The 27,992-nt window shown below is 37.8% G+C and overlaps 2 protein-coding genes across 3 annotated transcripts in view; one reads left to right on the top strand and one right to left on the bottom strand.

Annotated features, from left to right (window-relative positions):
• Window positions 1–102: 102 nt before the first annotated feature.
• ap5z1 (adaptor related protein complex 5 subunit zeta 1) lies at window positions 103–12,336 on the bottom strand. 2 transcript variants are annotated; one of them, XM_041778555.1, is made up of 18 exons: window positions 12,227–12,336; window positions 10,619–10,756; window positions 10,141–10,321; window positions 8,533–8,683; window positions 8,275–8,387; window positions 6,764–6,938; window positions 6,563–6,616; window positions 5,500–5,640; window positions 5,352–5,389; window positions 5,003–5,165; window positions 3,652–3,830; window positions 3,413–3,555; window positions 3,205–3,323; window positions 2,921–3,048; window positions 2,708–2,805; window positions 2,498–2,630; window positions 577–791; window positions 104–495 (listed from the first exon to the last, which is right to left on the bottom strand). In XM_041778555.1, the coding sequence occupies exons 1-18, from the start codon at window positions 12,265–12,267 to the stop codon at window positions 243–245; spliced, it is 2,463 nt and encodes an 820-aa protein (XP_041634489.1). In that variant the 5' UTR covers window positions 12,268–12,336; the 3' UTR covers window positions 104–242. The 2 variants fall into 2 exon arrangements, with proteins under 2 accessions (XP_041634490.1, XP_041634489.1); XM_041778556.1 differs by lacking the exon at window positions 6,563–6,616 and having other exon boundaries at window positions 103–495; window positions 12,227–12,334.
• A 3,137-nt stretch (window positions 12,337–15,473) lies between these two features.
• Window positions 15,474–27,992, top strand: part of card11 (caspase recruitment domain family, member 11) — a 35,556-nt gene continuing 23,037 nt past the window's right edge. Inside the window, exon 1 of the mRNA XM_041816956.1 lies at window positions 15,474–15,673. The gene's annotated coding sequence lies outside the window, so the exon portion shown is untranslated. The remainder of the gene's footprint in view (window positions 15,674–27,992) is intronic.

Here is a 27,992-nt window from a genome sequence, read left to right as displayed (position 1 = left end):
GTAAAATTTTATTTTCATTGCATTAAATAAGAGACTATCTTATATCATGTTGAATCTGAGTGATTTGTGGAGTCAAAATGCTTCAACACATGAAGTTTTTAATCAAATAATTTCATTTATTTACAAAAATGATGTGCAAAAATCAAATTTTTAAGTGGCATTTCATTAAGAAATCATAATTTGATTCAAGTGAAAAATGATTGTGTACCTTTGTTTGTTGTGTATCAGTGAATGTTTGTGTGTCACTGTGAGTGTGTGAGGCTGGTGAGAGCACGCAGCTGAAGAGGCATGGCGACGTTGGTGTCTCTGTGCCACTGAGGTGTCGTGATATGTGAAGGCGGAGTCAGGACGCTCTGAGCCACACCCGGCGCCTTCAGCAGTGACCAGAGCTCTTCCCCTCTTGTTACTATGGCAACAAGATCCTCCTCATTGGTACACCAGGGCACTGACCCGCCTCTTGTGGCCGTTTTCAGCTTGGAGAAGAACAAAGACACCCTAGGAGACAAAAACACCTTATAGGATCACAATACATTACTTAATATTAGTAAAAGATATAAATGTGGTGATGTCAGTCACCGAGGTATAAGGTCATGTGATCTGGACGCCAGCTTGGCCAGGGCGCTCATTAGAGTGGTGATGACTCTGGGGGCGGGGCAAACTGCTCCAGGTGGCGGGGCAGAGGAAGTGATCTCAAACAGCACTGCCTCAAGCGTCTCAAAACAGGAAGTGATGAGCCTCACGGAGCAGCGGGAGTCACAGGACACAGAGAGGTACTCCCCCAGCACCCACACCTGGAGAGAATATTCAAGAATATTATGTTATCAAGTGCTGCCTTATTTCACCCATCAAAGTAGTGAAGGAGTGGTGTGGTTGATTAAAATGTTGTTTTATATATGTTTTTATACTGTACAATTGTCAACTATTTTTTAATGGACTACAAAAGCACAACCAGAAATAAATTCGAAAAAAATCACTGTATACAAGACTCAAAAAGATGACACTGGACTGAAAATAACTAACAGATGTGCTAACCTTTTAGACTGATAGAACATGAAGGCACATTCCTAGCAGTGCTTGGTTGATTACTGAAATTCTGGGATAAATCACAATTACAAATTTGATTCATTTGACAGCCCTAGAAATAACTACTCCATTCATATGCATCCAAACATTCACACCAATGCAGCAGTGGGAGCAAAAAGGGGAGAAGTGTCTTGCCCAAGGACACACTGACGGATGACTGCAGAAGCTGGGAACTGAACCCCCGACCTTCTGATTGAGAAATGTCCGACTCCTTCCTGAATGACTGCATTGGTTTGATGCATCGACTGAAAGTCACCAGTTAACACAGCCACAAATTAAAGCCAAACACTGTGGCCGTTATCAGCAGGGGTGTCAAACTCAATCACAGCAGGAGCTGGATTCTGAATTTAGGTCTAAGCTGAGATTCTAACAGGGTCAACCTCATTTTCTCCAGTGATGAGTTATGCGGGAAAAAAGTCAAACTTAGCCCTGACTATAAATGATTCAGAGATTTTAAAAAGTCATAATGATATGTTTAAAGATATGATAAAAAGTCAAATTTATTAGTTCTGAAGGTCAAAACACAAAATTATAAGCCAAAATAATGTTGTTAAAAGGAAAATATATAAGAGAAAGTTGAAAACATGATTTTTTTTAAGATCAACATGAGAAAACTTAAAATCATAAGTTTTAAAAGTCAAAATCTGAGTTAAAATGTTAAATTCTGAGTCTAAAAGGTCGAAATTTGGGATTTAAAATCAAAGTAAAAATTTTAATCTAAAAGTTCAAATATAAAAAAAGTCCAAATGTTTTTAAAAGGCATATGAGAGTTGAAATAGTGAGTTTAAAATGTCAAAGTATGAGTTAAAAATTTTAAAATGTGTTTAAAACATCAAAATATGAGTTATAATGTTAAATTGTGTTTAAAACTTCAAAATTTGAGTCCAAAAGGCCAAAATATGGGATTAAAACTCAAAGTTAGGAGTCAAATGTGAGATAAAATTCAATGAGTTTAGAATATCAAAACAAGACTTCAAATTAAAAAATGTAATCTAAAAGTTCAAATATAAAATAAAAAGTCAACATTGTGAACTGAAAAGGCCAAAAATGAAATAAAAAGTCAAACTCATAAGGTTAAATATGAGATGCAAACTTTAAAATATGAAATGAAAACACCAAATTTCTTTTTCCCACATTTTTATATTAAACAGAAAGTATAACTCCAGCCTGAGCATCAACTGTAGGTGATTTTTGCAGTGAAATATTTACAGAAAAAGGCTATTTCTGCAGCATGTAAGATTCCAGGCATTGAAAGCAACTGAAACAACTCATGTTGTCATTGATCATCTTATATGGATTTGCTCTATAACCATTTTTCAAACTCCTTGCAGGAGCTTTAAGGAAAAACTAGATCTATAAACAAGCATCCCTGTCCTCTTTGTCATCCATAATCACACACATAAAGCTTTGTTACCACATGTGTGTAGACTTCTTCCTTGCTGTAGACGTTGGCTGTAGCTCCAGAAAACTCCAGCAACTCGTGAGATTGGTCGACCACCAGAGAGGGGTGAAGCTTGCAGAGCCTCAGAAGGTGGCTACTGAAAACCCTAGAGAAAAAGAGAGAAAGTGAGGACAGAGTGATATCACAAGGAAGTTACACTTCAGCTAACCTGCATATGCTTACCTGTGAATCTCTTGGATGTATTTTGGCATATTTAGGAGGAGGCCGCTTCTCTCCAGGATCACCAAAATCAAGTGTGCTAAAAGCTTATCATCTGCTACCTAGAAAACAAGCACAGACATCATTTTTTATGCACTTAAACAAAACAGCCAGCTGTTCAATGTGCTGAAGTTTTAGATTTATAAGTAGTAAAGGGAGAACATTTAAACTCTTGACCTTGGTGGCTGTGTTGAAGAAAATGTGGAGGAGCACAGGGACGGTCTGGGCACAATGAATGACTCTTGGCCAATCAGCAGCCTCGGCTAGTAGCTCATGAAGAGTGCTCAGTCGGTCTATAGTGTCACCTAGGAAAGACAGGCAGCAATAAAATATCTAGAAAAACTACTAAACTACTTTTCTAAAAGGAAGAATGAAAATGATGATTCTGTAACACTTGACAGGCAACTGGTTAGCTTAGCTTAGCTTAGCACAGACAAAATTAAAAAGTAATCAGTTATTACCTGAACCTGCTTCCCCTCGAAGCAGGAAGAGGAAAAGCCCTCGGTAAGAAGTGCTGCGAAATGCATCGAGTGAGAGGAGGGGACGTCCAGCTGTGTCAGAGATGGGCAGACAAGCTGATCTGAACACACAAAACCAACGAGATTGTTGTTAAAGAAAAGAAGCAAATCAGACTCTATTTGGCAGTTCTGTTGTGTTCTCTGCATGCACCTGAGCTGTAAAACCAGTGTGGCAGACAGACACGGCAGGTCCAGCAAAGTATGAAGGAGCTCCACTGCAGTTCCAGTCGTCACCAGAGAGGGCAGCAGATCCACAAAGTCATCCACTGTTGCTGGGCTGTCCCACGCCAAGAACTGCAGGGATGAAAGAAAAGACAGTTGGCAGTAGATCAGTGTCATACTTACGCAATCTGTTTTGAGAATAACTAAAGTATAAATGCTGGTTTTCACCTTCAGCAGATTCGGGAAGGACCGGGTGTACTGTGGGACACGGAGCTGCAGGCTCTCCAGGTTCAGACGAAGAAAGCGCAGAAGCTCGTGTGCCAGGAAGTGGTCGTTGAACAGCTCAGCGGGGAGTCGACCAAACACCAGGCTCCACACACTCTCACAGTCCACTGCAGCTGTCTCACCTGAACGAGTTGGAGCACATGTTCGAATGTAAATGTTCTGTGGAAGCAAGTCTGTGGATGACACTGTTAGATAAAGTTCTTGATTTTTTTATAGTCCTGATCTAAGGCATGTTTGATGACGGAGGTCTCAAGTATTGCAGATATGAGGCTGTCATGCTGTGATGCCACTTCTTTATTTGCCAGGAATACCTTAACAAATAGGATAAAAAGGTATTGGGTTAATTGGCAACTGGCTGGCACTTTATTAATCCAGAGGGAAATTGAAGGAGCATTTTGGAAAGGAAGTAAAGATCTCAGAAGTCTCAGAAGTAAAGATGAGAAGAGATTTAATTATCTGCAAAAAAAAACTGTAAAATTTTGGAACAATTTCAGAAAAATGGTCCACCATGAAAAATTTTGAAGACTGAATATCCCACCATCTACAGTACAGAATATCATCAAAAGAATCAGAGAATCTGGTTAAATCTTTGTGTGCAAGAAACAAGGCCGAAGGCCAGTATTGGGTGCTTGTGATCTTAATGTGGCACTGCATTCAAAACAGGAATGATTCTGTTCTGGAAATCACTGCATGGGATCAGGAACACCTCCAGAAATTGTTGACTGTCAGCACAGTTTACCATGCCACCCACAAGTAAGAGCTGTGCCTTACAAAGAAGGAACCATATGTAAACATGTCCCAGAAATGCTGCCATCTTCTCTGTGCCAAAGCTAATTAAAATGCACTGTTGCAGAATGGAAAACTGATCAGTGGTCAGATGAATCAAAGTTTGAAATTCTGTGCATGTTTACGTTCTATTATCAATCAAATATGGGTTTATGAGATTTGCAAATCATTGCATTCTGTTTTTATTTACATTATATGCAGCACCCCAACTTTTTTGGTATTCAGATTGTTAAATTTACGCATTTTAAAGCATTCTTACTATGAGGCACTTTACATATGCATTTTGCACACTAAATATCAAAATCTCGTGCATGCCATCAGGGTCACATGATAAACGTGATTAGATAACGCCTAAAATGAGTAACAATACAACTATGACTTAAAGAAACTGAATGGTTTAATCAGCTTAAAAGAAGTAGGCTAAATATATAGTTCTGTCTTTATACATGTTTGACTTGAGGGCAGAGAAAAGATCTGCATGTGCTGATGTGTTGTTGCTGCTACACACCATGGTGGAGGTAGAACTGCGCTATGGGCAGAAGGACTCGGGCATACGACAGGTCTGAACTGAGGCGGCCAAAGAGCGCCTTGATGCACGGGAACGTCCTGAAGACCAGCGAGGCATCCTCCTCACACACACAGTCCAGTATACACACCGCCTCCACCAGACACTGAGAGAATCACAAAACAGTCATGGGTTACAAGGACTTTATCGACAAGTCTTAGGGAAATATTTTAAGCTGACTTTAAATGCTGCTCATGTACTGAAGGTTTGGGTGTTTGAAATTTATGAGCACACCTCGTGTTGGCTTGAATGTTTTCATGTTCTAGTGATAATACATGACGCATAGGCTCACCGCTTTCTGCAGGTCTGTATCGATCCTTTTGTTCGCCTCTGACACAAAGAAAAAAGAGTGAAATATTATGTGTGGTCACAAAACTTTGTATGAGTTTATGTTTAGACAAAATCTTCATTTACAGCTACATGACCTCCGACACACTCACTGCGGTCGCTCTGCTCGATGAGCCGCTGGCAGTACTGGAAAGCTTTCTCTCTCAGACGCTCCTTTGGAGGCAGCAAGCGGCTGGAGGAGGAAGTCGCTGAAACCATGGAAACCACCGATCCATCCACCTCCGACCGATCATCTGCAGGGAGAGAAGTCAGGAAGGAGAGGTCACAAGTATCTGAAATATTCTTAAATAAAACACCGGCTCTATTCTTTTTTGATTCAAAGATTGTCAGAAAGTCTTAAAGAAGAACATGAACAGAGAAGAAAGCAGAGATAAAGCAATGAAAGGCTTGAGAATTTTATGATATTGATTCTGTTAGAACTAGTAATAATGGCTGGAACTAAACTGGTCAACACACTGGTCGAGGATCAATTCCAGGTCTCAGCGATGTTTGGTGCATGTCTTCCCTACTCTATTCTCTACTCTCTACTCTATTTGTATTTCCTGTCTCTCTTCAGCTGAACTTTTAAAATAAAGGCAAAAAAGTCTCCTAAAAAGGTCATTTTTCTCTGACTGAGCTCCAGAGATCCTGTATGGAGATGGGACAAAGTTCCAGAGGGCATCCATCACTGCAACCCTCTACTGATCTGGGCTTTATGGCAAAGGGGTGAGTCTCTCCTCTTTTTTTCTCACCCAGATATCAACAAATGCAACATACATGTTTTATTTTTGCTTTTCTTTGCCCTGCATTTTTGTATTTCTGACCATTTCTCATTAAATAAACTGAGGGACTAAACTTTAAATCATGATTTTGTCTTAAGGAGATATTGTCGGGTCCTGAAACCAGACCAGCTGAGAACCACTGCTTTAGAAAAGAAATTCACAGGATGAAAGAGAAAAAACAGATTTACCAAAGATTTTACAAAGATTTTAAAACACATTCACTCATCAATGTGAGATAAAAAGATAAAAATTTTTGATTAGAGGATTTTGTTAGATCATCTCAGGTGTTATAAGTTGACCCATGCCACCCTGAAGTAAAACAGGAAGTGATTATTTTGTGTTTTTACTGCTTCTCAGAGGCACGGGCATGCAGGCAAGCTCCACACAATCTTACCATTGGAGAAGGAGTGGGAGTGTGAGAGGGAGAGGCTGAGCTGCAGCCTGTGAGCTGGAGACGATGAGAACACAGAGCGGGTCATGTGACACGGCTAATATGAATGAAGCCTACAGGGTTGAAATTTTTGAGTCTGATTGTCTTGTAGCTACAGAACAAAAAGATGAGCGTCTCTAGACTCATAGGTTTCTGGGTTCATACCTGTATCTGAGGTGGAATTGCCGTTGGAAACAGAGTGGTAGGTGAGAAGCCAGTGGCGAAGCAAAGAGAAGGAGTAGACGTTCATCCACTGGTCATCAGTGAAACCCTGACCCACGCACAGCACAGTGAAGAAATCTCCCGACACGGTCCCATCCAGCTCTGCTATTGGCACCGGCTAACAGAAACACAATCAACCAATAAAACAGCTTTATTTTTGATCCAGCTGAAGGTGACAGTGTACACTTGGAGCAGCTTGTACACAAAAAAATACAACAAGATAGTAGAAGGAAGACAAAGAAAGTCAACAATTTAAAATAGGTACAGTATGGAATAAATTCTAAATTTAGAGCTGTGAAAACATATTTCTCTCCTTCCTGATTCTTTTTTTTTCTTTGCATATTCATCACACTTAAATTTTCCAGATCATCAAACAAACTACAGTATTAGATAAAGTGAACTGGACTAAAAGATATTAAAAAGCAACTTATCATACAGAAATTCAACAACAGATGAGACACAAAGTCACTGACATCTATCAGTCTGGAAATGGGTGCAAAGTCATTTCTTAGGCTTTGGAAATCTAGCAAACCACCCTGAGAGCCATTATTCACAAATAGGGAAAACCTGAAACAATGGAGAACCTTTCTAAGAGTGGCCAGCCAACCAAAATTACTCCAAGAACGCTTTAACGGCACATCCAGGAGGTCACAAAAAACCCCAGAACAGCATCTTTACAAATGATTCAACAAAAAGTAAGAGACTGGGCAAACATGGCATCCACGGGATAGTCCCGAGGCCAAAACCATTGCTGACCAAAATGAACACAAAGTCCTGTCTCACATGTGCTAAAAAACAAAACAAAACAAAAAAAAAACATCTTGACGATCCTCGGGACATCTGGGAAAATATTCTGTGGACTGGCGAGCCAACATTTGAGCTTTTAGGAAGGTACTCTTCCATTACATCTTGTGTAAAACCAACACAGCATTTCATAAAGAGAACATCATACCAACAGTCAAACAGTCAGTCAGCTTCTGCTTCTTCCTACTCCTTTTTCGGACTTATGAGATGAACTATGATGAAACATGGTAGTAGAGTGATGGTCTGGGGCTTCAGGACCTGGACGACTTGCAGTAATTGCTGGGACCATAAATTCTGCCTTCTACTACGGATGTTCTTATGCGTTTATTTCCCCATTCAGCTAAATGATTATTTAAAATGCATTTTACCAGTAGTCTAAAGAAAAGAAAAGACTTAGAAAACAGGCAAATTAATCACAGGGTCACAGTGTCAGCCACTTTGTACAGAGTATATCAAGCTCACATCACACCTGCTAACATTAGCAGCTAGCTCTGTCAGCCTTCGTTCCTCTTTGCAGATTCATGTCCTGCTTTGATATGTGGCCTCTTTTCTCTTCAGTTGAGTAGTCAGTCAATCATCAAAAACTGCTAAAACAGAAAAAACTATATTTCTTCACTTCTTGTGTTGAATCAGGAGAGTATATTGCTTACCTGGCGTGACCTCGGCCCTGTGAAAAATCCTCCAGAGGAAGCCCCTCCTCCCTGAGTGATGCTGGCATAACGCAGCCAATCCACAAACTTTTTACTCAAGAGGGTGACGTGATCTGTTATGAATCAAGTGGAGAGAAACAACAGCATAAAATAATCTCCTTTGTAAGCCAAGGACTTTACAAAACACATGATTTTGTGCATGAAAATGTCATATCATCACTGTGTTTAATCTGCTGGCCACATCGTCCCTGCTGTTACCTTCAGTCAGGCTCTCGGGGCTGTGCATGAGGATGGTGTTGATGATAGGTAGAGTGTGTGTGAGCGAGTGAGCTGATCCCTCTGACTGTCGGCCTTCGAGACCACGAAGGAGCTGAGCGCAAAGGGACGTCAGGTCAGGTCTGGATCCAGCCTAATGGGGATAACATTTGCACGAAAAGATGAAAAAGTTTAGATCTAAAAACAACTTATGTGTCAAAACATCAATGCAATTTCAACCAAAACCCTTCTTTTGTACCTTAATCCTTTTGTACCTTTGTTTTTTTTTTTCCGAATCCAACTATTTGTGCTATAATCCAAGTTAATTTGTCAAAAAAAGCTACATTAATATAAAACATCAAATAAGGACTTTTTAAAACCTGAACTGAGAAAAATTAATACCACTCTTTGCATTCTTTTTTCCTACATCAGACCACAACTGAATTTTGTGATTCCATGTTTTGTTTATATGTCAAATATATAGGACAAATACGTTTTTTGATTATTAACCCCCAACTTTTAGTATTTCTGGCATATTTAAAGCCTCTTTTCTATCAATAAACTGTAAACTGAAATCAGTCACAATGATTACAGCAGGTGTGCTGAGCTGATTATTTAAAAGGAGAACACTTTTATCAAGGAAAACCTGTCAAATAAGGGTGGGCTGTTCACATTTTTGAGAAGGCCTCTTGGTAAGATTTAGCTAGAGTTTACAACAGGACAAGGTTTATTTAACAACAGTGGTTCATGTTCCAGTAGTCCACCAGACTCCAGCAGCAGCCAGGTTTTACCATTTAACACCCAGGCTAACACTGCTCAATCTGAGCAACCTGCCGACGCGCCTCAGCAGTGGGGAATCAGAGATTCTGCCCAGAGCAGCCAGATCCTCAATGACCACAAGCAGGGGCTAAAAAGACAGCTGGCTGATGATGAGGATGGGGGATGTCCACAGATGAACATCAAAAAGAGACACCGTAAAGACTCTGCTACTCCTCCGAACTCAAAGAGAGACAGCGTCTCACCGAAACCAGAAAAAGAGAAAGATGCCTCTTGATGAAGACTGCTGTGAGACATCATCTCCCCTGATGAAGAGGGCCAGAACCTTTTAGAGTCATCTGGCTCCATCTGTGTGGTTTAATTTGTTTTTAATGTGTTTTACATGTTCAATCATGGATGAACACTTCGATGAAAGTTTCTAAACTTATCCATGACATTCCTGGCATGCTTAATAAAGCTTTAAAACTTCATTCATAATGTTCAAAGCACTGTTAAAATTACTGATAAATGTGAGGTATACGATGTACTTTTAAACCCTACACTTTACATCTAAAACACGGGAAGGTGAAAGCGTTTTGGAATGGCAGGATATTTTGAAAAATTCTCGGAAGGTGATTGGACTAAAGTTCTGTCCATCACATTTATCACGGCCCAACCAGAGTGACAAAACGTGACGTAGTAGCACGCATGTGCAGCTCTGCAACAGACCTACCAGTAAACACTACCACAGTTTAGGAACGCTGAGGCCAGTCAAGAGAGAGCAAAAACGTCTTCTCTGTTAAGACAACCTTACAGTGTGCCTATACTGACATCAACATTGACATTCCTGCCCACCTGTGAGAGCAGCAGGGAAGCAGCATGGGTGTTCAGCTGGGAGATGTTCTCCTGGTTGTAGTTCACTTCCTGACCAGAGGGGGGCAACGTCTCTCTGAGCACAGCTGAGCTCAGCACCTGCAGCTGCTCTGCAGGTGATGAGAGCAGAGATATGAACCTCTTCTGGAGCTCCGGAGGCAATCTGTGTGAATCACAACAAGAGCAACTTAACTTTGTGGCAGAATGGCTTTAAACAAAAAAACACGTATGAACTCTTTGAATAAATATATGATTTTTAAACTTTGTTCAACAGCATTTCATTGTGCAATATTACAGACATGCTCAATATAATAAAATTCTAAATAAAATACAACAAAATAAATAGTTGGTTCATGTAAATCTTGCATTTTTATACATAAACAACTAGTTTTAAGAGAACAGTCAACACAGCACAAGTAGTTTGATGTATATAAACCAATGTGTGGGTTGGAGCTCTTACACCCTGGTGTATTTGGTGGCAGAGAGGATGAGGAGCAGCCTCTGCAGGGAGTCAATAGTCTCATGACTGAGCTCCTTCCCCTGGAGAAGCTTCCCCAATCTGTTGTAAAACTTCTGCAGCTCAGACTCCTGGATCTCCCTAAAAACAGCAGTGCATCAAGTGTTAAAAAGGCTGAAAACTCTTTAAAATTCAAACACTGGTGGAAACATGTTGCCACCAGAATGACTGATAATCTTTAGATCAAAATTAAAGGAAAGGGTTGGATCATTTGTTTGATTTGCCTGAACTGCCTTTCTATGTAAGGCCTGAACTGTGACCTCAAATTAGGATCTTCTTGACAATATTAAAAGTGAAAAAATAAATAGTAAGAACAGTGGCATATGCTGGAACTTCAGTGGGATGTCATTCAGTTTACAAGACAGACAAGATAAAAATACACTTCCCTCATAACCAAGAAATTAGACTTGCAATATCTACATAATATATCATAATTGCAAATTGCAGTACTGTCCAGTATAACTGCAATCGCAAATTATTACCAGATTGTGCAGCACTACCATATACTCTTTTTTTCTGCATCATGCTGTTTGAAGATGGAGCTGGTAAAATTTATTGCACACAACAACATGTTAATGGCATGCTGACATGTCACAGCTTCCCAAGTGGCATGTCAGATACCACTTTTTCATCTCCGCACTGCTGAAATTTATAGAAAGAAATACAAGGCATCATTAAATGCATAACAGCTCTTTTATTACAGGTGAAATCTGCTACAGATATGTGCCATTAAATTTGCCAAATAACATTTATAGTACAAGGAAAGTCTATTGACTTCAAGTTTTCAACAAAGTACTCAAACATTAGTGTCTGAAATCAAATCTTATCAGAGTAGCAAGAACATAAGAGCTTATTAGTGGTCTTGTAAATGTTAGAATGATTCAGGTGATTTGGTTTGATGAGTTACCGTGTTAATTGGTGACTTTTCGACCAATTAAGTCTTTAGCTGTCTTTACAACAAATGGAGAAGACGGAAATTTTTCATTGGCATTATGCAGCTATTTACTGCAATATCGGCATATTCTCATGACCAGACATGTCTTGTTAATAAAACCAACCGAAGAGGCATTCGCGAGAAGTCTTGTGATTTCAACATCTTTTGTTACTGGCAGTCATCAGTTGACACGGTCACGCCTTTAACCGAAACACAGGATACATACATTGTAATAGATTGATAGTACTGAGCATCCCCGCCCAATCAAAACAGTCCCAAAAAATGTAAATTCTCTTAAAATGTGGACTCATATTAAACACTTCACGTGACACTTGGGAGCCTTCCTCTTTTAAAGTTTTACTTAAGAAGACACATTTTGGGCACATTTCGTCGTAACTGACGTTACTGCTAACACAGAGAAGTTGTAGTAGGGGAAACGTCCGATTACTTAGGGTTTACCGATGAAAAGGAGCTGTTAACATAATAAATGCCTTGAAAGTAAGCATACACATCTGAAGTCACATTAGCATAGTAAGCTAGCTAGCTTGAGCCTTCGAAGTTACAAATTTATTTAACGGTTTATAATGTGTGAACGAGTCCTCATTTGAGACACTCACCTTGCTTGTTTAATTAAACTCTCTGAGCCGTGAGAGTACATTTTGAAAAGAATTAGACATTCCTCCTCTTCTTCCTCTGGCTGCAGAAGGTAAACAGTGCGCACGTTAATCCCGTCCGGGCTGGAAGCACTTGATGATAGTTCCGCCTTCATGAAGGGGGGGAATTATGGGACCTCTGTCTTACACGATTAAACATGACTCACAGGAGGCGAAACAAAATATGAGGAGCATTATTTTTAACAATTACTTGAATGGTTCAGTAAAAGTGTTATTTTTATTTTGTAGCTCGTGTCTTTCCTGCGCAAAATGTAAATAAAAACAGAATGGAATTAGTAATCTATCTATTCACAATAGAACATAAACAATATATAAGATGTTTAAAACTGAGATCCAACCATTTTATGAAAATATTAGCTCATTTTGAATTTGATAGCAGTAACACATCAACAAAATGTTCCTCAATGCAAAATGCAAATACTTTCAATATTAAACCATCTACTGCACATATATCCTCTAAAGACTGAGAGAATCTGGAGAAATGTGCCCAATGGGACGAGGCCAAAGGCCAATTTCATGATCCTTGGGCCCTCATGTGTTACAGCATTAAAAATAGGCATGATTCTGTACAGGAGATCACTGCATGGGCTCAGAAAAAACTTCCAGAAATCACTGTCTGTCAACACAGTTTGCCATGCCATCCACGAATGCAAGATAAGGCTGTATCATGCAAAGAAGAAGCCACAGGGAAACACCATCCAGAAACTTCTCTGGGCCACACCTCAGTTAAAATGGGCTGAGACAAAATGGAAAACTATTCTGTGGTCAGATGAGCCAAAATTTAGAATTCTTTTTGGGGACCATGAACATAGTCTCCTGCAGTCTAAAGAGGAGAGGGACCATCCAGCTTGTTATCAGCACACAGTTCAAAAGCCTGCATCTCTGATGGTATGGGGTTGCATTGGAATGTGTTGCAGGCATCAAATTCAGCAAGTGTGTATATTTTTAAAAAAGCCCAAAAGTTAATTAGTTTGAATATCAAATATCTTGTCTTTGTGCATTTTCAACTGAATTTAAGTTGGAAAGGATTTGCATGTCACTGGCAGCCTGGGGGCCATGCCAGACCCTCTCCCCAAAGCTCCCCATCTGGCCCCAAAAGGATGATTAATGTGTGGATAGAAGAGCTATTGTGGGGTTTTGGCTATCTTCTTTGGGTAAATCTGCAGTTTTCTTTGTCATCTTTCCACTTCAGGCTCTTGAAGAGTGCAATTTTCCTGCACAAGGATCAGTACAAAACACCTGTTCTATGCTTGCATTTTTCACCTATTAGGGCACACCATACTACCCAGCAAACCCAGCGACAGACAACAGGACAGCCATAAAAAATATTGGTTAAAATATATCAATCACTCCATCATAGTTGGCTGCTGTATAGGCATTAGAGATCTCACAGTTAATCCCTAAAAATTACTTATGTTGTGGAAAAAAAATACAAATATTAATACTAACTCAATAAAATGTTAATTAGATTAAAATATTTATTCTACTTTGTCCAGCCTCCAAAGAATCTGTCAAGACAAAATCTGGCGCTTGCAGAAATGTAGTTGAAAACCCATGCTGCAGACTATTGATCATCAACTGGCAGCCGAGGCCACATCAGGCCCACCATAGCGTCCCATCTGGCCCACAGGAGATTTTAAAAATCAGAAAATGTGCAGAGGAAAAATATGTTGCTGTATTTAGGGTATGCTATTTCATAAACCCTTTAGGCTTTAAATGTTGGCTTAATGTTTGATCAATTTTACAGAAATCCACCAGGCATTATTACTGAATATGATGCATGATAAAGACAATCATTCATTTGTTCTTTTTTAAAGCATCTGTTCTCCATGTCAACTTTCCACTTAAGGCACTTTAAGAGTTCAATTTTTCCTGCCAGAGAACCACCACAATAGACTGGTTTCCTGACTGTTTTCCCACCAATCACAACACAGCATTTTAGCATCAAACCCAGTGATGTCAACATGCCAGCCCCAGAAATATACAGCCAAAATATCGCAATCACCCCCATAGTGGCAGCTGCAGTTAAGGCGACTGGGACTGATCTCACTGCCAAAGACAAAAAAAAAAATACATTTTTGAAAGGAAATAAACAATTATATGTTAATTGGGCCAAATTATTTAGTTAAATTTTGTTTTTGGGACGTCCGGCCTCTTTACTGTCTTACCAATAAAAACTGTCCCTTGTACAAATGTAGTTGTTGACCCATGTAGCCATGCCAACATGTATCCTAACACAGCGTCCCAACATTTTTGGAATTGTGTTTTCTATGTACTGTAAGTACAGTCAATGTTGATTTCGTCGACTAAAACTATCACTAAAAATGTTTGTTGCAGCCTTTTTTTCCATGACGAAAACTAGACGAAGACTAACAAAAATAGATCTGTGATGACCAAAAATTACAAAAAGTACATTTAGTTTTTGTCAAGATGACTAATACTAGACTAAAATGTAATGTAGTTTTCGTCAGACATTCAAAATCTTTGATATTTCTCCACTGTGGGTAAATCTGGCAAAATATAATGGATTTATAGCGATTCCACCTCTAAGCTGTAGAAAGCAGGGATTTGGCATAGAACATATTTCCATGATTGAGCACCAGATTTAGGTAAGAAAATAAATGCTTGGACTAAAAGTAAAGACTAAAATATGATGATTTTTTTTTAAAAATCTAGTCTAAAATGTTTTTGAGTTTCCATCAACTAAAACTAGACTAAAACTAAAAAGGGCAGAAATGAGTAAAATGTGACTAAAACTAAAATACATGACCTCTAAAGACTAAGACAAATCAAAAATAGCTGCCAATTTAACTCTGATTTTAGCTATGATGCTCTTCTGAGTCGTTGCAGTCAGGTACATGAACATTTAGGTGTGGGCATGCCCTGCGGCTCTTTGGTTTTGTTACCAAAAAGAAGCTTCAAGTTATTTTGTTTACCTTCTATTTTTGCTTTTAGCTGCATAAAGAAGGGCATCATGCATGCCTTTGCATGGAGCCTTTACTAAAACCACCCCTGCTCGGTTCCCCTGTGCTGCACACAAACATTGTGTCTTGTGTCGTGACAGTGTGTGATCAGAGAGTGAGGCACCAGGTCACACAGGCTTCCTCACCTCTCAACTTATTTCCATTCGATCTCTCACCGCCCGCCTCCTCTCTCTCTCTCTCTCTCTCTGTCTCTCTCTCTCTCTGTCTCTCTCTCTCTCTCTGAGAGTTAGAGTGGGTCCCATCCGCTCTTCAGTCCCGGTAAAAGTCCTCTCCCCCCGTGTCGGTTAAATGTAGACGACCTGATTTTCCGGATTCAAGGTTAACTGCCGTTTTGTGAAAACAACAAAACCAACCCCGCCTTGAGTATTCGGTTTGCTCTTCACTGTTCGGACTCGTCAAATCTCAGGTAGGAAATACCTCTGCTGTACGTCTGTGAACGTTTTAATCCTTTCTGAAATACAAATAAATCTCATAAAGTAGTCTAGTGGGTTTGTCAACGTCAGCTAGATGCGTGCAGGTGTCGTCAAAGTTGCGCAGCAAACTTCATCTCTGCACCTGCTGTCTGTTTATCTGCTTGACAGCAGAGCCTGCTAGCATGCCTACCTACACTGACATCTTCTTGGCGTGTAAATAAAGGCTGGTTTAGTTTGCTAGCAGAGCCTCTGTCCTCTGGGCTGAAGTTATCAAAATGTTTGAGATTCCAGCCGCAGGTGCAGAGGACAATGGGAACCAGTGAGTGACACAGAGGGACACCAAAATAATAACTTTACGGATGGAGGAAGATTTCCTCCTCTGATGGTGAAGAAAAAAAGAAAGCAAAGGACTGTTTTCCTTCACACCTGAATAAACAATCACGGGTGGGAAATGTAAAATAGCATTGCTCTCAAAGTAAAGCGCACTCACGTTGATTGGAGAGGATTCAAGTAGATGTCAAATGAATGCTCTATAAAAACACTGAATACAAAACTGAACACTAATTCCTTTGACCTGACGCTGACATCTGAGTGGTTACCTCTGAAAAGTTCATTTAATAGGATTTCTGTCCTTTCGGTGCAAAATCAAGATGTTGTCGCTGTTATTGATAACAGCAAATAGGATTTTTTTTTTCCACATTTGACACATTTTTGCCAAATTTCACCCATTTATACCGCTTTGTAACCCCCTTTCACTACTATATCTTGCCTTTTCTTGCTACTTCTTTGGCACTTTTATTTCAATTTTTGTTTGTGTCTCTTTAACCCATTTTTGCTGCTTTCATTTTTTGCCACTTTTAAACCCCTTTTCACTACCTCTTCTCATTTTTGCCTCTTGCCTATTTTTTGCTAACTTTTAACCATTTATTCTGTTTTATCTTGCCTTTTTTGCAGCTTCTTCACCACTTTCAATCTGTCTGCCTCTTTTATCAATTTTTCCCACATTTCACTCATTTTTTGCCACTTTTTAACCCCTTTTCACTACCTAATACAACCATATTTGCCATTCTGTACCCACTATTGACACTTTTAACCCCTTAAACTGCTTCCAGCCATATGTGCTGCTTTTCCCTCATTTTTGCCACCTTTAACCCTTTTTCACCACTTTTTTGCCAAATTTTAGTTCTTTTTACCAGTTAATTCAGCCATTTTTGGCCACTTTTTGCTGCTTTTTTTTTTTTTTTTTTTTACCATTTTCACCCCTTTGTTCAGCCATTTTAACATAATTTAACCCTTTTGGCTGCTTCATCCATCCAATTTTGCCATGTTTAGCTCATTTTTGCCACTTTTCAACTCTTTCTACTGCCTTTACCGGCCATTTTTGCCAATTAGATAAGATATTTTTTGTTATCCTTAAGGGCAATTAAGTTTGCAACAGATGTTCACATGATCCATATCATTAAAATACGTTATACATAACACCCATGGATTTCATCATGTCAGATAGGTGGTGAGATCGACAAGATATAAAACAGTCCAACAGTTGATGAACCAAATGACCTCTGGTAACTGTTACATTTGTCCCTACTGGCATAAGTAAATCTCCTCCCTCATGGCAGAAGTCTAAACTCATGCAGAGGGTGCTTAAAAGCCACTTTTGCAACCTTTTCACTCCTTTCATCATTTTCCAACCTTTTCAACCTCTTGTTTGCATTTTAAACCCATTGTTGCATTTCCCATTTCTGCCATTTTTTTCCCATTTTCAACCCTTTTCCACATTTTTTTGGAAATTATTTAATGATTTTTACCTCAAAGTTGTTTCAGTTTCTTCTACTTTATTTTCTTGCATTCTGACATTTGTGCACATCTAGGGCTGGGCAATTAATCGCAAATTGGATTAAATTGCAATATGGCCTGCTGCAATCTACAAATCACTAAAGTTGCAATATTTCTTCAACTTGAAATATGTCAAAATACCAGTTAAATATATATATATATATATATATTGCAGCAGAGATTTTATGCACATAGTGCAAACTTTAATGTTTTTTTAGAATAAAAATTCCTGCTTCGCTAATGTATGTTTTTCTTATTTAAAATGAGACTGATATAAAAATAATTATCCCCCTCAATATTGCAATTGATATCAAATTTGCAATATTAGCCAAAATAATCGTAGTCAGATATTTGTTAAACAATATAAAAAACTACAAAATAAAAATAGTACTGACTCAGCAGGACCTGGAAAACTCATTCATGCTTTCATCTTTTTCACATTAGATTATTGTACACACTCCTCTCCAGTATCTCCCATAAATCACCTCCAACTAGTACAAAATTCAGCAGCTAGGCTTCTCACTGGTTTTAACAGGTTTTAACTGGTTCTATTGTTTTTATGAGGTCCACAATGTCTAAGTTGTGTAGTATTGCATGATGTCTGCACTGATTGACGTCTGACATTTCTTAGTTTGAATGGCATCACATGACTTCTGGGTTTGATGTATTTAGATGTTGATGAATTATTATCTCTATCATATTTTTGGTTAGATTCTTTAATTGTTTTGGATTTTGCTGATGTTGTCAGGTGTCATTTGTTCTGTCTTTTTTTGTCCTTTATTTGGGTTTGTTGCTTTGTTCTTCTGTTTGCTTCTACACACGTCAAAACACTTTGTAAACCTATGTTTTTAAAAGTGCTACACAAATAAAGTTATTATTATATTATATGTTTTAATGAGTTTTTCCTAAGTATAATGTATCTTATATTGTGTAATTTATCATTTAGAATGATTTATTGCTTGTATTTATTGAAATATATATAAGATGAGAGACCTAAAAATAATTGCGTATCAAATCGCTATTGTAATATTGGGGAAAAATCGTGATAAGAATATTTTTGCAAATCATTCAGCCCTAATCAGGACTATGAAGTCTGACATTACTTTAATGGTTTACTTTAATGGTCTAATGGTTTAGTCAGAGTGCCCATCCCCATTGTTAACATCACTAAAAAAAAGTTCATTCTGTTTTAAGAAAAGGGCTTCACATTTTGAAAAGAGCTATATTTTACTACTGAATAAATAATTATGATTTATTTTGTTGCTTTCATAGAGTGGGGATTATTCAGGTGAAAGGATGAGGATGAGGAGGTTGGAGGTTGTTATTAACCAGAATAATGTGCAGCTGTGTGGTGCTGATCAAAGGTGATTTGAATAATAATGTCAGTGGTGACCAAACTCAGACATCAGTTCTATCCAGCTGTTACAGAGACATCAGATAACAGTGTTTTGGCTGGTAAACCAGATGTACCTCATCATTTACAAATCAAAGCTCATTATTTTAAGTTCAGCAGTCCTACTAAACATGCAAAACTGGATCTGACCAAAAACTAGATTGCTTTGATATTAAAGGACAACAATAATGATGGATGTAAATGTTTTAAGGGTAGCTTGCTGCTTTTGTTGAGACATTTCTCCTGGAATAGCTTTGGTGCAGTAAATCTAGATTTTATTTCTAGCTTAATCATATCAAAGACATGTACTTGGTAAAGAATAGAGCAAATATTTCTGCAGTGATAGAGTGAAAAATCTGTCAAATTAATGAGAGTAGGTGTGACAACTCGTCACTTCACCCAACAGTTTCACCTCTGTATGACCCCAAAGTACCATTTCTCATCACAGTCCGTTCATGTAACTTAGACATCAATGTGTGTTTTTTTAAATGGGGATTAAAATGAAATGTGTCATCATCAAATCAGATACAATCAGTTACTATTTTCTTGTTCTGAGTTATGTTTGATGAATCATTTGTTTAAATCTGGAGATGACAGAGTGTGCAATCTAAAGGTCAAAATGTCCACTCATAGTGTAGTAAGTGATGTAACCAGGCTCTTAGTGTTAAAACTTAGCCTACTTGGTATTTTATCTATACAATAACCTGTCAGCCATTGTTGCGCAGTGCACTCTGGATCAGATCAGATATGGGATCCAAATGGTTGTGTTGTTCTTCAAATCTCTCTCATTGTATTCGCCTATTTCTAAATTAGGTAACTTCCTCCTAACTGCCCTCTCTTCTTTACATCCACTCAGGTTCAAATTAGAAAGCCTTTACAGACCACATTGATGTGGGAAAAAGAACAATGCAATTTGTCACCATGACTCAGAGTGCAGTGCACAACAATGGCAACTGACATGTGAACTGATATTCTTAGTTTTCCCTCAAAATATAGAAATTTAGTCTGTTTCTTTGTACAATCAACACACTAAAGACACAAAAGCTAATCTAATAAAGTCAACATTTCTTACCATCCATCATCAACCTTTATTCTAACATTAAAGATCATTAAAAATAGATAGATAGATAGATAGAGAGATAGATAGATAGATAGATAGATAGATAGATAGATAGATAGAAATTATCTGAAAGAATTGACTCAAATTGTCTCAGAGAAATTGGAGTGTCAATCTTAAGAGTGTGTTATAAAAGATTACACATATAGGCAGAGAACACCAACCAACTCTGTTACACAATCAGGGTTTTTCCTGGCTCAGATGGAGGCAGAGGTGGTACCAGTCTGATCCTGCACACTGTGACCTGTCTAGGAGGGTCAGAAGGAATGCTCCCCTGGGAGTAAAATGTGTAGGCCTAAAGTTTTTAGTTAACTACGTCAAACTAGTGCACAAATCTATAAAAGAGACGCATCAATTAGCCAATTTTAATTCCTACTGTTTCCTGTAATATTAGATAAATATTTTGGACAATACCAGTTTTTGTCCTTAAAAAAACGTTAATTGGAATGGGATATATTTTTTTTTACCTTTTGTTTAATGGTTGTTTAATTTTAGGTTCAGAATAAATTCTTGACTGTAAATGAGCACCGACTGACTGATAATAAAACAATTACTAGTCCCAAACTTAGAAACTGGTCATGTTGCTCTTGACCGACATAATCATCTCTGATTTTAACTAATAATACTAAATTCCGCCAGAAAATTGTGTGTCACACCCTTTATTTAACCTTCATTTTGCCTTTATACCCTTATTTATGCTGGAATGTTTTTTTAAATGTTTGATATTAAACTATATATGACTTTTCTATTGTATTGAATTATTTATTTGAATAATGTGTGATTTAATTTCTTGGTTAAGTTCTCATTCTATAAGGAGTATCATTAAATTTATCCCCCTTTTTATATATATAATATAATATATATATATATATAAATCAGGTAAAATAAGTATTGAAAACGTCACTATTTTTCTCAGTAAATACATTTCTAAAGGTGCTATTGTCATGAAATTTTCGCCAGATGTTGATAACAACCCATGCAATCCACACATGCAAAGAACTCCAACCATAGATGCCCTCCAATCCTCCACCTTGTCAGTGCAAATTAATATCAGCTGGTTCAGTCCCAAATGATGGTCTATAAAAAGGTGTCATACAGCAACATCTCAGGATGAGTCAGACCAAAGAAGACCTGGTGACATTGGTTACAGAAGGATTTCTAAACTTCTGACATCCTAAAGCTGTCATTATTAAATAAAGTATTAAATACATTTCACTAAGCGTGTGCAATACTTTTTCCCTGTGTCATTCCACATTATTACACATGATTTATGGGCATCTATGGTTTGATTTTCTTGCATGTGTGGATTGCATTGGTTACCAACATCTGGTGAACATTTTGTATAAATAGCACCTTTAGAAATACATCTACTGAGAAAAATGGCAACGTTTCGGTATGACTTTCGCAGCACAAATCACATTAAATCTGACCTTTTCGAACCAGATTCAGGCTAATTTGGCTATGTTCACACTGCAGCCCTCAATGCTCAATTCTGATTTTTTTCTCAGATTTGATTTTTTTGTTTGGCTCTTCACACCAGGCTGAATTAAAAAAGATCAGATACGTATCTGATTTAAATGAAAGTGGCCTGAAACTGATTCAAAATCAGATTCAATGTGACTTGATCTGTTTACACTGTCAGAAAAAAAAATCAGATGTGAGTCCCATGTGAGCACAAAAATTCAGTTTTAGTAACAGTAACAGTTCTAGTAATTAGAAAGAACTAAAGATGGTCAGTTTTGTTACTGATGATCCTGTCTGTTGCACATTTAAGCCTTTTTCATTTAAAGCTCAGGCGGTCAAACTTCTAAAAGCTCTGTCAGATTCCTTTCTTAGATGAATTTGAGTGTCTTGTTTCGCTCAGTGCCGCGTCTTTTGACTCTTAATGTTTTTGTTTATCATTTTGACCCCGTAAAGCACGGACGCCCTAAGCTGACATACATGCACACATTTTATTTCACTCTGTTTTTACGGTAATCAGTCATTTTCAGATCTGTTTTTAAAATCTCAACTCTTTCATGTCGTTTTCTTAAGATAGCAATCCTAGTGGCTTTCTTGTCTATTTCTCACGCTCTCGTGTGAATGACGTAGGAACATTGATGTTGTTATCAAGGTATAATGGCATAAATACATTTAGATCAAAAGAAAACGAATAGAAGTTACTTGTTACAACGAGAAAATAAGGTAAAATCAAACATAAGGATGTTTTGCTTTGTAAGGCTTCCATAGCAGCACTTTGAATTTCTCTCTTTAGAAATAGATTGTAAGAAACTTGCATAAAATATTACTTAACATAGTGATGTTATCCCTAAATGTTGAGGGACAAAATCCTGAATGAATCCCATGTCCCTAGATTAAATAAAACAAAATGTCTTAAACTCAAAATTTTCCTCATTTCCAGTGATTAGACTAATGATTTATAACCCAAATAGATCGTCACTCTTGGGTGTCAGTTCAGTATCAAAAAGAGTCCAAATCAGAATAAAAACACCATCAAGTGTCTGAAAACTAAATACAGTCCATCCACATAAAAAGCAGTTAATCTCTGCCCCTTCTTTTCCGTCTGTAGTTCCTCGCTGAGCCCTCATATCAGGTTCCTATAAGCTTCAACTCTTCTGCTGCACAATGAGGCCTCTATGACCATTTGTACACCTGAACCAATCATATCTGCCCATCGGCTTGGCTGGTCGGCCAATCCCAGACCAGTATAAGCAGACGGTGAGCCCCTATAGATCGCTGAGCCTTAACGTGGAAAGGCCAAACTCTCATTTCTATCCACTTTGGACTGCACTGATGTCTTTATCTGCCGACTTCAAGTTGAGGAGAGTTATGTAATCTTGGGCTTTTTGGTTAACTTGACATATATTCTGAAGTTGTGTATCTATAAAGGCTGAGCAGGAAATAAATCTGGGACACAATAATACAAAAAAAAACCTATGGATATTTGTCTTTTGGTTTTGTCACAGCTGGATGAAAAGAAAAGATTCACAATAGTTCTAAAAAAACATGATTATCAAAAATGACATGTCAGTAAATTAAATGTATGCATGCATGTCCTCCTGGGGCTTCTGGACTGATGTGCTTTGTAAACATGCTTGTTTTTATCCTGTCCTTCTGCTCAGTCTTAAGTCTGTTCCATCTTAAGCCCACTTCAGACCAAAGATTTGCATCCCATCGGGACAATTTCAGAACGTCTCGGGACAGTTGCAGCAGTGTGAAATGAGCCGTTACCGCTCAAATCAGGTCGGCTAAAGTGCTGCCTGTGACTGAGTTCATCAAATGATTAAAAGCTGATTTTTTGATGTTGCAAGCAGTTAAATCAGAATTGGAAATCTGGTTGAGGTATGCTATAATTGCTAACAATGTTAGTTAAAAGCAACATATTTTGTTAGACAAAGTAATGCTTTAAATTCTGTCAAAAATTACATCTACTGTATCTTTTTTCAATCAACATTTCACACAGAAACTTGCGCCCTACAAACACTCCTGTCCCCTCCACCAGCATGTTAATGCATGAGAATTTTAAGGCTGCAGTAGTTAAATTTATCTGTGGAAAAATATTGTTTCCAGCAGATACAAGGGATGCATGATATTCTGCATGATATCAGTATGGGTAAGATAGATGCATTTCTGCCAACATTTACAAAAGATATTTCTATCGTATGAATACGTTTTTGGATTTGTTGGCAAGACCAAAAAACCTACATCAGCTGAAGTCTTTTTTCTTTGTCCATCCTCATTACTAGAATCATGTTTTGAGGACTGAAGTTCTAAACATTTACTATAAAATATCCTTATCAGTATCAGCCTTATTTAATTTCTAAATACCGTGTATGGGATATTGCAAAAATACAATATTGTGGCTCCTGGTTTAGCTCAGTTGGTAGAGCAGGTACCCATATACAGTATATAAACAAAAGTATGGGGTTCATGAAATTTCCTCCCTACTGGATGTTCCACAGTCTGTTCTAAGTGATATTATCAGAAAATTGAAGCATTTAGGAACAACAGCAACTCAGCCATGAAGTGGAAGACCACATAAAATCACAGAGCAGGGTCAACTGCTAAGGTGCATGGTGGGTGAAAGTCATCAATAATTTAGGGATTTCATAGCTAAGAGTTCTGAATTTCCACTGGCATTAATGTTAGCACAAAAACTATGCAGCAGGAGCTTCATGGCTTGGGTTTCTATGGTCAAGCAGCTGCATACAAGCCTAGCATCACCAAGTCCAATGCGATGCATTGGATGGAGAGGTGTACGGCACACTGGAATGTGGATGCTGGGAGAATGTCACTTGCCTGACTGCCTTGTGCCAACTGTGAAGTTTGGTGGAGGAGGGATAATGGTACAGGGCAGTTTTTCAGGGTTTGGGCTAGGCCCCTTATCTCCAGTGAAGGCTAAACTTGATGCGTCAGCATACCAAGACATTTTGGACGATGCTATGCTTCCAACTTTGTGGCAGCAGTTTGGGGAAGGCCCTTTTCTATTCCAGCATGACTGTGCCCCAGTGCACAAAGCAAGGACTATAAAGACATGGTCTAATGAGTTTGGTGTGGAAGAACTTGACTGGTCTACACAGAGCCCTGAACCCAACCCCATTGATCATGTTTGAGGTGAAGTGAAAGGAGATTGTGAGCCAGGCCTTCTCATCCAAAATCAGTGCCTGACCTCATAAATTCTTTACATAATGAATGACCACAAATTCCGGCAGACACCCTCCAAAATCTTGTGGAAAGCCTTTCATAAAGAATGGAGGCTGTTTAAGCTGCAAAGGGTGGGCAACTCTATTTTAAAGTACATGTATTTGGATTGCAGTCCCTGTTGTTGCGATGGTCTGGCATGTATAAAGTGTAAAGTGTATAGAGTATCAAAAAAGTTAAAACCTCACAGTACAATGACATGCAAGAAACATGACTTTGCATTGCATGAAATCTGATTTTACACGTTGTTAGCCTATTTCCTAATCAGAATGATCTAATTAGACTGAAAACACTTGACAAAACTGCACCAACCTTACAGGTTCAGACAACTATCTTATTGCATGCTGCTAAATCGAATAAAAGGTAAAATGTCATTTTAAGAAATGTAAGTATTTTTTGTATTCATGCATTACTACCTATTTATACTCTCTGCAGAAAATTCCAGCTTTATGCATTCCTTTTAAATATCCTGAAATAATTTATAGACTTAATGTATATACTTACAGTTATGGACGATTATGGCAAAAATAATAATCATAATTATTTTGATTGATATTAAAATCAGGATTAATAAACACAATTATTCATTGATTTCAAAATTTGAGTATTTATTGAACCACAAGAGAACAATTAAAAATAAATTAGTAACAAGTAAAATGATAACAATATATTAAATAATAGCAGTAAAAAACAATAAATAGAAATAAATATCCAATCTACATGCACTCCTGTAAAACTTGCAAAATTTGCAACATGCAAAAAACACTTATAACACAGCCAAAAACACAACCCAAAAATACTCTTTGAAGCACACATTAATCGTTTTTCTTCGATTGTAATGTTTTAATGATCATGAGAAGCCAAAATTGAAATCACGTTCAAAATTCAATTAATTGTCCAGCCCTACTTACAGTACACGTAAAGAGGTATTTTGACCAGAAATAAGACAAATAAAACTGACAGACAACAGCTTGGAGTTTGTTTTTTTTTTTTTTTTTGTAACAGGCCTTGACAGGCAGAACTAAAGTTATTGGGTAATAATTCAGTGGAAAAGACCTGACAGGTTAATTGGCTAATCTTAAAACAAGCTGCCAATAATAATAATGATCATTAGGAGGAGAGGTTTTTGTGCATTGATTACAGTGGCTCCTTTGTTGGAGTAAAACAAGATCAAAGATGCCAAGGGAAGTTCCAATTCCAATGATGGATTCCTTGTCAGATGAATGTTGCTTATAATTAGTCTAAAGAGAAATTATTAACTAAAAATTTACATGGTTACTTCTGAGGGTTTGCAGTGTGTGTACTGCATTTGAATAAATATGAAATAGAATAAAAAATAGGGAGCAAAGTGAAACAAAGTGCTCTTACTGTGGAGAGACTTGAAGGGAAAAACAGACTATAAATATAAAGGAATTTTGTATACAAAATCAACATTATATATGGCTATAAAGGGCAGTCTGTTTGTAATGTTGCCTGTAGGAAGTCTTTAGTTGGAGAAAGTGTGATTGCCATTTCTGAGTATAAAAGATGTACTGGAAACATTTGGTTTGACATTCTCTAAATGGAAATATGACAGTTAGGAGTAATGATATCAGCGTGATAATAGCAGGGTAACTGAACATAGATACAGCCTTTCAACACCCTCAGCTAAAAATGTTTGAATATATTGTTACTTCCTGCTTGTTTCTCTGTTGTCTCAGTCTTAAGTATTTGCACATATGGTTGCATCTTTCCACATAGTCTCTCACTTGTCCTGTTTTGCATCACTTCAAAAAAACAGGGTGGCTGAATTTGTCCTCAGTGAACTGATGTAAAGAATAGTAGCATGGTGCATATTTCTGACATGGATTTCTCATGATTTTTTTCTCATAAATCACTGGAATTGGTCGCCCTTTACATGATTTGAGTGGGTTTTAAAAATGTGCAAACCAACCAGTGTCAAAAGATGTTCACTATCATCATTCATTGTTGAATTACTTAAAAAGAAATACAGCATTTATTTTTCATTCCTTGATGAGAGTTTAAAATACGGCTATCAGAAGATTAATCGTGGAATTTTTAACAGTCCACTGCTTTGCATTCAGAAGTGTATTTGTGCCATTTCGTTTTTGACTTCCTGTTTGGATACAGATCTGCTTATACAGGTAGATTGAAGATTTTAACATGAACTTAACCAAGGAAAAAGGAACTTGTGATGGATTGAAAAGGAAATTTGTGAACAGCAAAGGGCAAATGTTTGGTAAATTTAAAATTGTCCACTGAGTTTTTCAAGAAAATACAAGTAAGGATGGAAATACATGATAATCTGATTAAACTTCTGGCTAGGTTAAAGGTTAAGATACCCAGAGTTAAAAGTAAAAATCCTGACCTGCAAGACCTGAGTAGGAAACAGCTATGTTCTTTAAATAGCTACATTAGCTTTAGCTACATATGCTAAAGCTCACATTGCTACTGATAACTTAGTTACATTAGCTTATGCTGTAAGATTTATTACATAGCTAGCATAGCTATGTTAGGATAAGCAAGGTTTTTTAGCTCACATTGCTAAAGCTAAGGCTAACGTAGCTATATCAGATTACTTGAAAGGGGTCTGGCTGCAGACTTCTCATTTCTGATGGCCACTCTCACTGTCCACTCATCCGAAATGCTGTCTGTCAGAATTAAAATAAACGCTACAGCTTTCAAAACAAAATCAGTTTGAACTTTAGGGTTAAAGTAACAGTATCAATACCAAAAGTTAAAGACCTGCAACACCTGATGACAAAACATTTAGTGAAGCCAAGTTAACAGTCCGCTTATGGTGTTAAAAAAACCCCTCATCCTCCATGACAACATTCTAATGCAGCAAACGTGGCTTATGTAGCTCTGTTTTCTGCGTAAGCAATGTAGCTCCATAACTCCATAGCTAAAGAAGCTACAAAACTAACATAGCTAAAGCTAAGCTTATAAAGCACCTACTCAAGCTATGTAGCTATGTTCTCTGTATAGCTACGTTAGCTTTAGCTATATACGCTAAAGCTCATGTTGCTAAAGATAACTTAGCCACATTAGCTTATGTAGTAAACACTTATTATGTGGCTAGTACAGCTATGTCAGCAATGCTAAAGTGAGTCACTGTTCTTGCCTTTACTTTTAAAACAGTCTGTGTGTAATTTCATCCCAGATTCGACCTCTGATCTGTTTCTGTGTTTTATTTATGAAATGTTGTTTAGTCTGTAATGTTTGCAGTGTGGTTATTTCATGAATGTCACTGCCATACTTCGGT

This window comes from Cheilinus undulatus, linkage group 21, assembly GCF_018320785.1.
Source record: "Cheilinus undulatus linkage group 21, ASM1832078v1, whole genome shotgun sequence".
NCBI lineage: Eukaryota > Metazoa > Chordata > Actinopteri > Labriformes > Labridae > Cheilinus > Cheilinus undulatus.
The sequence above is the reverse complement of the archived record's forward strand: the minus strand, read 5'-3'. Positions and strand labels throughout refer to the sequence as shown.